At 48.6% G+C, this 11,724-nt stretch overlaps 1 protein-coding gene across 4 annotated transcripts; it reads right to left on the bottom strand.

Annotated features, from left to right (window-relative positions):
- Positions 1-1,050: 1,050 nt before the first annotated feature.
- PIGO (phosphatidylinositol glycan anchor biosynthesis class O) lies at positions 1,051-10,313 on the bottom strand. Of its 4 annotated transcripts, none has more exons than XM_077756261.1 (11): positions 10,288-10,313; positions 8,994-9,508; positions 8,232-8,375; positions 7,921-8,044; positions 7,319-7,478; positions 6,931-7,110; positions 5,144-6,671; positions 4,351-4,557; positions 3,920-4,134; positions 3,240-3,310; positions 1,051-3,086 (listed from the first exon to the last, which is right to left on the bottom strand). In XM_077756261.1, exons 2-11 carry the CDS (start codon positions 9,502-9,504, stop codon positions 2,957-2,959), a joined length of 3,270 nt encoding a protein of 1,089 aa, XP_077612387.1. In that variant the 5' UTR covers positions 9,505-9,508; positions 10,288-10,313; the 3' UTR covers positions 1,051-2,956. The 4 variants fall into 4 exon arrangements, with proteins under 4 accessions (XP_077612387.1, XP_077612389.1, XP_077612386.1 ...); XM_077756263.1 differs by having other exon boundaries at positions 8,994-9,505; positions 10,288-10,312; XM_077756260.1 differs by lacking the exon at positions 10,288-10,313 and adding an exon at positions 9,671-9,730 and having other exon boundaries at positions 8,994-9,505.
- Positions 10,314-11,724: the final 1,411 nt, after the last annotated feature.

Genomic DNA, 11,724 nt, shown 5'->3' with positions numbered 1-11,724 from the left:
TTTAAGTTAAACATGGATTTACCATAGGACCTAGCAATTCCACAAGAATTCCACTAACCATATGTGAAAAAAAAAAACAGACATCCAAACAAAACTTGTATATCGATGTTCAGAGCAGCATTATTCATAATAACCGAAAGGTACAAAGAACCCAAATGTCCATCAGTAGATGAATGTATAAACAAAACTGATATATCCATACAATGGAACATTATTTGGCCATAAGAAATGAAATACTCACATGTACTGCAACATGGATGAACCTTGAAAACATCAGGCTGAGTGAAAGCCATAAAAGGCTACATATTATAAAATTCCATTTATATGAAATGTCCAAAATAGGCAAATATAGTCAGAAGGCAGATTAGTGGTTGTCTAGGGTTAGGGATGGAGGTAAGGAGGATTGGCAGATAATAGGAAAGAGTACAGAGTTTCTTTTTGGGGTGATGAAAATGTTCTAAAATTAACTGTGATGATGGTTGTACAATTCTTGAATATACTAAAAATTACTGAATTATGCACTTTTTTTTTTTTTTTGAGAGAGAAAGTGTGTATGTGTGTGCGGTGGAGGGCCAGAGGGAGAGGGAGAGAGTGATTCTTAAGCAAACTCCATGCCCAGTGCTGAGGCCAACATTGGGCTTGATCTCCCAACTGTGAGATCCTGACCTGAGCTGAAATTGAGCCAGATGCTTAACTGACTGAGCCATCCAGGCACCCCAAATTGTGCACATTAAATGGCTGAATTTTATGGTAAACTGTACGTCAATAAAGCTCTTAAAAAAATAAAAGCGGTACCCTGGTGGTACAGTTGGTTAAGTATTGGACACTCAATTTTGGCTCAGGTCATGATCCCAGGGTGATGGGATATTAAAGCCCTGCATCAAGCTCAGTGCTGAACATGGAGCCTGCTTAAGATTCTCTCTCCCTCTCCGTCTGCCCCTCCCCAGTTCACACTCTCTCTCAAAACAACAAATGGTAAGTTAATGTGTAATGGTTTCTTTGATGGCAAGTAAGGGGCAAAAATGATAATTTTTTTTTGAGAGAGAGAGAGAGAGAGAGAGAGAGAGCACAAGCAGGGGAGAAGGGCAGAGAGGGAGAGAAAATTTTAAGCAGAGGGGCTCATGGGGCTGGATCCCATGACCCTGGGATCATGACCTGAACAGAATACAAGAGTCAGATGCTCAACTGACTAAGCCACTCAGGTACCCCAAGAATTTTTAATTTTTCAAAATGTTTATTCATTTTTGAGAGAGAGTGAGAGAGCGTGAGCAGGGGAGAGGCAGAGAGGGGGAGACACAGAATCCCAAGCAGGCTCCAGGCTCTGCACTGGCATCACAGAACGCAACACAGGGCTCAAACCCATGAACTGTGAGATCATGACTTGAGCTGAGGTCAGACTCTAACTGACTGAGCCACCCAGGCACCCCCAGGAATTTTTAATAGATCTTTCTCTAAAAGGATCTTGTAGTTAGATCAGAGAAGAAATACCCAATGGTTGGCAGAACTGATTTTCCTTAGGCTCCAGGGAATGAGACTTTCTGCAAAAAAGGAATGGGTTTGGGGAGAATCTGACTAGGACAAGGTGAGTGACTGGGCTCTGAAATCTTTCTCATGGGTGCTAGGGGAGGGAAGGGGTCTTTTCTTATCACAGAGGCACTGTCTGCTCATTAAATGATGCTTAGGAATAGTGTCCCCCAAATTAAGGAAGGGGAAGGGAACTTTTAAAATTCATCTTACAGTTTTAGCTGGGACCTAACTTCTTCTCTTACATTATTAAATCTATTCCTGCCAGGGTTACCAATGTCCTATCCTCTAACTGCCTGAAACAGTATGAGCTTATCTTTCTGTTTGACCTCTGTAGCACTAGAGACTATTAGCCACTAATAACTCCAACTCTTCCTTTAGCTGCCACAGTGGTGAACACCTTTACTTCACCATCACTGCTACTTAGTTTTTCTTCTTTCTACCAAGTGAAAGTGCTGTTCCATGATCTGACATCTGTTCTTTCAGTTGTTTCATCTCCTGTCCTGGGCATTATCAAACATCAAATCCCAGTCCTGACCTTTCTCCTAACGGGTCTTCTCCTCCCCCTCCTTTGATGGAAATTTCCATGAGAATTTCACACCTGCACTTTAATCTTACGCAGCAGTGAGGTGGATGGAGAGCATAAGAGACACGCATTAAATTTACAGTTTTGGCTTCAAGTCAGGAATAATCAATGGGACAAGATGGAATGCTAAGTAAGATGGGCAATTAGGTCTGATAAATGGCAGCAAAGGTTGGAAAACTAGGGTGGCCTCCTGGCCCTCACAGAAATGAAGGGCAAAGAGTGTTCTAGCATGAAAGAACACAACAGAGGAGGGAATGCAACACTTTGGGGCTTTAGACAGTGGGTCTGTGTACTCCATGTTGCCTGTGATTGTCTTTCCAGCTGTCTCTGCTATTAACCACAGCATAAGAATTTAATAAAATATGTTACATGGCAAAAAAAAAAAAAAAAAAAAAAAAAAGGCAGGTGGGAAAACAAAGGTGATTTGGGAAAAGGTAGGAGAAGTGAATTCAGACAACTTCAACCACTTCCCTAAAGTTTTTAGGTGTAGCCAGGTCTGCACAAGATCTGTCCCCCTCATGGGAGGGGACCATGATCCTCCTCCTAGTCTCTGTAGGACAGTGGGGGCTCCCCCCCTCAGATACACATATTTACATTATTATTTTATTCTACTTTGGAGACCACCTTCAAGTTCCTTAGATGCATCCAAAGCAGGAGTTAGGGACCATGCCCCACTATGATTTTGAAGTATAAAATAATAAAGTCCCAGATGTCAGTAGCTCCTGGCTGCATGGTGGTAAGAAGTGCGGCTAAGCCTCTCTTGCAGATGATCCAGCACCTGTATAGGCCAGGCTAGATTGTTCTTCAGCTCTCTCTGTGGCCACAAGCCAGCACTCACAGCCTAGGCTACCTCTGCTGGGCCAGAACAAGCTGCCTGAACCAGGAGCTCACAGCACCATCCACTCGCATCACCAAAGCTATGCCCAGGAAAAGTCCCACGCTGCTCACAATGAAGCCCACAGCCTCAAAAATGAACCTGCAAAGAAAGGTGGAGAATTCTCAGGGGACACTGAGAGTAGATCTAGAGGCCTTTTCCCTGATGAGGTAAAACCTGCCCGCCCTGATGTTCACTCTTTCATCCAAGCTTCACCCTCCCCAACACCAATACTTCTCAAGCAAATCCACTCACTTGGGAGCAAACACCTTCCAGACCATGAGATGCCTGCGGAGGATGGAGGCTGCCAAGGCACAGGCCAGAATCTAAGAAAGAATAGGAAAGGTCAAGCTATTTGGGAAGGGAGGAAGAAGCAGGTCAAAGAGAGAGTTGCTATAGACCCCTGTGAAGAATGGGAGGAGTAGGAAAGTAGTGCATGTCAGTGAAAAAAAAAAAAAAACAAACCCTAGATGAGGAGTTGGGAGATCTAATTCTTTTCCTGGCCTCACCATGACTCACTGTATGACCCTGAGCAAGTACTATCTATCTGTGCTGCTTATACTCAGGCACTGTCTCCCAGGGTGGAGGAAGATGTCGGAGTCACACCTTCTGCCTCTGAAGGGAAGGAAGATCCATGACCACAGCCTGGGAAAGAACCCTGGCCATCACCTCAGTTTTTCCAGTCTGTCCACTAATGGAGGTATCCCCAAATGCAACCAGCAGGGTCCAGATCTAGCTTGTAGAGAAGAAACAATCCACCACTAGGATTAAGGAGACTCAGGTTTAAGTCTCAATATAACCATTTGAGGCCATGGTCTTGGGCAACCATTTTGCTTATCTGTACTTCAGTCAAGGCTCTCTCCCAGGGTTTTGGTAAAGTATGAAAAAAAGAATGTGATGTACACACATGAGAAAAGGTCTCTCCCTGCACCTACCTGAATACCAAGAACAAAGAGGTACTTGAGGCCCAGCTGCAGCAGTGCTGCATTAAAGTGATGAGGTGCATCCCGGAGCCGCATCTCCATCAGTGGCTCCTCCTCCTCCTCAGACCTGACTCTGGCTTCAGCTTCATTCCCTAGGGGCTGCCACCTCTTCCGGGATCCTTGACTCTCACACAGAAAGGGCCAGAGCAGAAGCAATGGGCAACCTACTGTCTCAGAGGAAGGCAGGGCTAGAATCAATGGAGGACCCAGGGCCAGGACACCCTGGACCGCAACCACTCTAGTTGACTGAGGCTCCAATTAGCATTGGCCAAGGGGTGCCAAAGATCCAATTAAATCACATCTCCCCACTCAAATCCAGGAGTTTCTTTTCCTTCCTCAAAATCAGAGTAAACAAGGGAAGCAAGAGAGGAATGAGGAGGTACCTGCAAAGAGGAGATGGGAGGCAAAGGTGTTGGCTCCCACCAGCAGAGCAGGCAGCCAGATGGAAGAGCCATGACCCTCTGGGAATCCCACGAAGGCAGCCTGCCAATGAATGGCTGGAAAGACAGGCTGGTGGCCTGTGGAGTAGAACGTCTGGGTGGCCATGAGGGCCCAGGCAGAAACTGCCTGCCACGGCACAGTAAAAGGACCTGGGGAAAGAGATACACCTCTTCACAGTCACATCCCATTCTCTAATCCATAGTCTACTGCCTCACGATCATATATTCCTACTACTTCAGTGCTACACACACACACACACACACACACACACACGCTCATACACACTTGCACACGCCCATCACCCAACCTCTTTACATTCAACACTGTTATTATTAATTCCCTCTGTGGCACTAAGTACCCATTACTCTAATCCAAACATCTGAACTATGGTCTATCTCTTTCTTTCTCTCATATATGCACAGCTAACTATAACATTACATACTCATAATTCACCACTCCCATCACTGGAAAATCAGGAAATGCACTCATGAAGATGCAGCATTTCCATAAGAAATGAGTCTTGGAGTACTCCTGTCTCCCTCCTTCATGAACCTTGCTGGCCTTGAGAGCCAGTGGGAGGGATCAATTAGCTTGGCTACAGCAGATAAGAGGACATCTGGAGAACCCTCCCAAGTGTGTGAAGAATCAGAGAAGCAACACCTCCCTGAAAACAAGAGGTGCTGAAGTCACATCATTACTGTCCTTGGATGAATCAGGGCTGAGAAATGTATTTACCAGGGGTGGTGATGGGTATCCCAGCAGCAAGCAGATGCAGGAGAAGGAAGCTCTGCAGAAACAGAAGCAGGAACACAAGGCTGATGCGCTCTGCATGCAAAAGCAGAAGTGGGAAGGCCAAGAGGGTGAGAGCCGTGACCATAGCAGCTGAGTAGACACTTCCCAACTGATAAGCGGCCACAGTCAGAGGGCCTTGGGATTTGGTCCTCTCTAGACGACCCCGGAACTCCTCCTGCATATGTCGGTAGATTTGAGGAACTACATAATCCAGGTCAGCGCGAGAAGTTGGGGGGCCTGAGAATGGAGTGAGGACAGTCCTGGTCCTTGAAGCACCCGTCGTAGCCTTCACTAGCACTGTCACAGGCCTCCAGAGTAGCAGCATGAGCCCTGAAGCGGCCAACCCTGCCACGGCCCTGGGCAGCACAACTGATGCTCCAGCAACCAGGGCCCGGAGACGTGGGGGTGCTTCATCTGCCCCTGATGCCAATGCCCAGTAAGCAGCAGTGCCTAGAACCATTAGGGGCAGCCCCCAGCGCACAAAAAGCACAGAGGGCTCAGGGCTCTTGAGGTTACTATAGCGGCGAAGCCACAGGCGCACAGCAGCTAACAGGGTTACCAAAGCCCCCACACAAGCTCCATACCACAAATTCTTGGCTCGACCACCCACCATGGATGCCAAGGGACTCAGCCAGGGAGAGGAATGGCAAGCAGGTGTCTCTTCAGGGCAACGATGAAAAAGCCCAGCTAGCCTTATACATAAAAGCAACCCAACTCCAAGTCCCAGGGCATGTGTGCCATTGTGCCGTGGCGGGCCTGTTGAGGCTGAAAGGCAAAAGCGGGGTATTGTGAGAAGCTTAGGTGGCAGCAGCTTGCCCTCCCAGTGAAGCTGGGCAACCAGGAGCAAGATGAATGAGCCTAAGAGGAAGGGGGTAGCCCTGGCCTCAGCTACAACAAAACTATCAGAGAAGAAAGCAGCAAAACGAATGAGCAGGAATAACAGAACAGGTCCAGGAGTGGGAAGCAGAGCTGTCACGGGTCTCTTGGCCCCCCAGACAGCCCAGGCTTTCCACAGGAATGTCAGGAGCGAGACCACTGCAGCCATGGCCCCTAGGACCACTGGATCCAGCTTCAGCCCAATAGTTGTCAGGAGTCCAGCACACACTATGGCACCAGCCAGACCATAGGCCACGGGTGTTAGGAGGAGGGGGCGGAAGTAGAAGCCTGGGGATGTTACCCATTGGGATACCAGCAAGCAAAGAAAGCAGGCAGCAGCCATGAGAGCAGCACCCCCTGCCATGCGAACCAAAGAGAAACGAGCCCAAGACTCAATGCACATGGCCCGAACTCCCCGCAGGAACTGCTGCAGCTCAGTAATCACAGTCTGTAGTGCTGCCTCAGCCCCCTGGGGACTCTGCAGAAGCCGCTGGTAGTCAGCAGAGGCCTTGGAGAAGAGGTTCTGAAGCTGATGAAGCTCCTTGACTTGAAGGTTCTGAGCAGCAGCTGAGTATGTGTGAAGAAATCGGGATACCTGCAAAAATGGTCAGAGGCCAAGGGAACACATTAAAGATATAAACTGGGACAGAGGCAAGGGTAAGTGTTACCAAAGTGGGTATCTGGAAATCAGGGGCCCAAACTCTGTCCAGGACAGGGAGGAAGAGAGGGATAATGGAAGGAGGACATGGCTATGGACAGTGGGACTGTAATGAACAAAGGACAATGGAGTGATCATTATGCTTCTCCTATGCCCACCTTAGTTCTAATACCTGGAAGCCCAACCCATCACCTACCTGCTGGGCATTGAGATGGAGAGCTGAGGCTTGGGCCAGAGCAGAGGAGTGAGGCTGGGGGTCTTCAACCACTGAGAACAGCTCAACCATTACCTCCCCGATGTTCCCAAATGGAATGGGCAGGCCCAGCAGCAGGGCCAGCGTAGGTACAAGGTTGATTTGAGGAACTATCTCTGGCTCCTAAAGGAAAAGGAGAGGGGCCAATGGGTTCACCACAGAGGTGAGGTCAGGATTTGGAATGGAAGACATAGGGACCTAGGTAGGAAATGAATGGGGAATGCCCAGGGTCATGAATTTGGGGGCCTAAAATGGAGGGATCCACAAGAATGCTGTGATCATGATGAGGCTGAATACCAGGAGACCCGACAAAGCACACCCCAGACCTCACCTGTGGTGGGGCACTGGGAAAGAGGGCCATGGGACTGTACAGAAAAAGTGCAGCCGAGATCTCCAGCTCACTATCCCCTCCGTGGTCCCCAGTCATGGTCATTCCATGGTCCCCAATCACCACCAGCAGTGTGTCATTCTCCAGACGCTCCACAAGTCCCCTGAGGGCCAAGAAATATGTCAGGGGGTAGGAATGGATGAAGATTTTCCTTGGAAACCCTTTTACCCCCAGCCATAACTTCCATCAGGAGGGCTCAGATTTTTAGCAAAGAGATACCTCTTCATTCATAAATCTACTGCCCAAAGCCACATGCTGAGTTACTCAAAATGAATGAGACCCCTAGCTTTAAAAGAAAGGCCTAGTTGCTTTGGATTCTGTGACTCCTTCTCTCTCTTCCCCTCCCCGGCTTGTGCTCACGTTCTCTCTCTCTCTCTCAAAAATAAATAAACATTAAGAAAGGAAGAAAGGAAGGAAGGCAGGCCTAGAAAAGACAGAATTCAGGAAGGAAAGAGGATCCAAGGTAAAGACTTTTTCTCTTGGGCCAATATATCCTGAGATTCTCAGACACAAACCCACTTCCCCAGCCAATAACCCACACTCACTGGATCACCTGGTCCATTTGGCTAAGTTTCTTGGCCATTTCAGGGTGGTGAGGGCCATGCTTGTGGCCACAGTGATCTACACCCAGGAAGTGAGCAATCAGCATATCCCATTCATTACTGTCCACTGTGAAAGGAAGAACACTGAGCACAGGAAACTAAGGCCCACTCCTCAACCCCAGCCAGCCTTTGACACTATGTCAAGGGACATAAGCCCAGGGCACTGCACCCTTAGGAGGCTCAGAATTTGTGATCTGAAGCATCCCTCCCCAGCTTCTAGTTTTAGTCAGACCTGCCTCTGGCCCCATGCTCACTGGTTGGGTAGAGGTGTTCCAGGATGCCATTGTCCACTGTGTGCAGGTCTCTGACATTGAAAGATGGGAAGAAGAAAGCTTGAGAGAAAGCTCCAGGAAAAAGATCTTTCCAGGTATCATCTCCCATGAAGATCACACGCCTTCCTGCAGGGACATGAGAGTAGATCACAGCCTGAGCAGGAGTCAAGGCAGGGGAAAAAAGAAAAGGGGGACCTTTAAAGACTCGTCAGAAATCTCAGCCATGCACTCTAAGGCACAGCAATTCCATCCAGCAACTCTTTATTTTCCAAGGCCTAAGATTTTCTGCCAAGAAGCTTTCCCTGATAACCATACTTTCCCCAATAACCAGACTTCTCACTTTTTCTACAAAAGTCTCTGCTAATTCTCAGTTCTTGGCTACCTTTGCTGCTCTGTCTTTCCTGAGTATATGCTACTTTTTCCAAGTCAGTGAGTGGACAGGGCATGGACTCTCTGCTCTCTTACTTGTGCGGATACCAGATTTGTATCTTCTCCTCTTCATTTCTCCACTGCCCCTTACTGAGAGCTCCCCCAAAATAAAGCCAACATTCCATGCAGACTAGAAACTCCAGGACAAAGCCCAGACCTGTACTTGCTGCATGCAGGGCCCTTGTCTCTGTCTCTTCCCCTGTCCTCCCACAGCACAGTTTAGCATGCAGCAGGGCACCCAAATTTCTGGCTCTCTGACTTCTAAAGAAAAAGTTTGCTAAGGTATTCTTGGCCTTCAAAGAGGCCCAAACTAACCTGCACTGGCAAACTGCTTAATGAGATTGTCTTCCACTATGGCATAGCTGGCAAAGTTACTGCCGGCATCGATAAAGGTAGGCAGTGAGCCAGTGGTAAGGGCCTTGAGGCGCTGCATGGTGGTGGTGGGGGGATCAGCCTTAGACTGGTAGAGCCTGGCATGGTGGGGCTGAATCTCCAGGATCCTCTGCAAGGAGTCCAGTTTCCCCAGGAAGGGCAGAGAGACAGGAGGTTCCCCAGGACCGTGTGAGCGCTGGGGCTGGGCAAAGTCAAATCGCAGAGCATCTATCAGCACCAACACAACACGAGAGAATCGAGAAGCCATCCAGCAGGCCCCGGGCTTCCCTTGGCTTCCCCATGGCAGGGACCCAGGGCCTGGGGGCTCTTGGCAGCTGCTATGGTTGGTGAGCTCCAAACGGGTGAGCAGGAAACCACTGGTGAAGAGGGCAATGCCAGCGTAGAAGAGGAAGCCGACCCAGGCCAGGAAGAACAGCACTGAGATCTTCTGCATCCTGCTGGTAGTGGGGAGGGAATTCATCACTGTGGGGTAAAGAAGCAATGGATATTCTGGTCCCTCAATTCAAAGCCCAGCTAGAATCACTTCCTCTTGGAAGCCTTCCATAAGATAAACAGTCCCATAGCCAACCCAATGCAATGTTCCTCTCCACCAGTTATACCGGTGTTTCTGAAGGTGAAGTCCGCAGCTCATGGGCATCAACCTGGAGCAGCTGCTTAAAATGCTGATTTCCAGGCCCCACCCCAGATCTACTGAATCAGGACCTTTGGGGGTGGAGCATAGGGATTTGCACATGTACTCAGGAAATTCTAATGACGAAAAGCACAGTCCACGAGGGAAACTTATTTCAAGTGGTACACTGCTCTCTGACAGCTCATTTCTCCGCCTCTCTCCTTGCCAATCTCAACACCCCTGGGGTGGCCAGGGCTCGCAGCGCAGGGGAACCTGGGGCGGACTGACTGCGCCGCCTGGTGGAGACCAAGAGGACCAAGGGGAGGAGTCACGCTCCGCTTCTGGACAACGAGGACCGCCAGAAGACCAGAGAGTCACGACCTACCGCGCAGCAAAGCAGAAGCGCGGGGTCTAGAGCCGGAAGGGCCTCGCCGGGACCCACACGTCCGGACAGCTCTGCCTCCTCTGGTGGCTACCTGGCCATCTCCTGGGCACCCTGACTCCGGTACTTAGCACGCTAGGTTGCGAGTGCGGGGGATGGTTCGATTCGGGAAAGGGGATTGAGGAATAGGGAGTTCGAGGAGATCCTCGGAGCCCCTGGCTCACCTTGAACGGCGCCCGGAAGCGCAGCGATGACGCCTGCGCACTGGCACCATAGACGGACGCGGGCCGGACAGAGTGGCCCACAGGGGCCCTATCGCCACCTACTGACGCCTCCGAGGAAATTCCTCAAGGAACGCAGGTCTGTAGTTGAGAATTCGGGGCAAGAACTTAGCTAGAAGAGCTCAGTGAACCACTGGTCATTCTTGGTTAAAGCTAACAGCTGCCTTTTGGAATCAAACTTAGCTTGAATCCTAGCTCTGCCACTCACTGGCATTATTGGGCATTACCTTATCTGTAAAATAGGGATAAATAATATTTATTTTCTCCTATTTGCTTAGCTGACACCAACTGATAGGTTTTATTATTCCTCCTCTTCATGTCTTTCACTTTATCTTCCAACTCAGTAATTCAAAAAATAACCCAATTTAAAAATGAGCAAAGGTAGGGGCATCTGGCTGGCTCAGTTGGTAGAGCATGCAACTCTTCATATTGGGGTCATGAGTTCAAGTCTCACCTTGGGCATAGTCCTATTTAAAAAAAATAAAAATAAGGGGTGCCTGGGTGGCTCAGTCAGTTGAGCATCTGACTCTTGGTTTTGGCTGGGGTGGTGGTCTACTGGTTCATGGGATCCAGCCCTGCATCGGGCTCTGTGCTGCTTGGGATTCTCTCCCTGACCCTCCACTCTTCTTTCTTTCTCTCTCAAAAATGAATGAATAGACATTTAAAAAATAAAATAAATAAGTAAATTTGAAAAATTTAAATGGGCAAAGGACAGGGGTGCCTGGGTGGCTCCGTTGGTTAAGTGTACATTTTTTTTTAATGTTTATTTTTGAGAGAAAGAGGGAGAGAGAGTGAACAGGGGAGGGGCAGAGAGGGAAGGAGACACTGAATCTGAAGCAGGCTCCATGCTTCAAGCTGTCAGCACAGAGTCCCATGTGGGGCTCAAACTCACAAACCGTGAAATCATGACCTGAGCCAAAGTTGGACACTTAATCAACTAAGCCACCCAGGTGCACTGCACTCTAAGTGTCCAACTCTTGATCTCAGCTTAGTTCTTGATCTCAGGGTGTGAGTTCAAGCCCCATGTTGGGCTCCATGTGTAGCCTACTTAAAGAAAAAAATGGGCAAAGGATCTGAATAGATATTTCTCCAAAGAAAATATAGAATGACCAGTTAGCACAGAAAAAGATGCTCAACATCATTAGCCATCAGGGAAATACTAGAGATGCCACTTCAAACCCACTAGGATGGCTATAATAGAAAAGACAAATAACGGGGCGCCTGGGTGGCTTAGTCGGTTAGGCGTCCNAAAAAAAAAAAAGAAAGAAAAAGAAAAGACAAATAACAAGGATTGACATCATAGTGGAGAAATTTGGGCACTGCCTTGGGATTGTAAATTGGTGCTTTGGAAAACTGGCAGTTCTTCAAAAGGTTAAACAC

The sequence above is a fragment of the Crocuta crocuta genome, unplaced genomic scaffold, assembly GCF_008692635.1.
Source record: "Crocuta crocuta isolate KB4526 unplaced genomic scaffold, BGI_CrCroc_1.0 scaffold431, whole genome shotgun sequence".
In the NCBI taxonomy this organism is placed as follows: Eukaryota; Metazoa; Chordata; class Mammalia; order Carnivora; family Hyaenidae; genus Crocuta; species Crocuta crocuta.
Note: the sequence above shows the minus strand (reverse complement) of the source record. Positions and strands in the feature narration are given on the sequence as shown.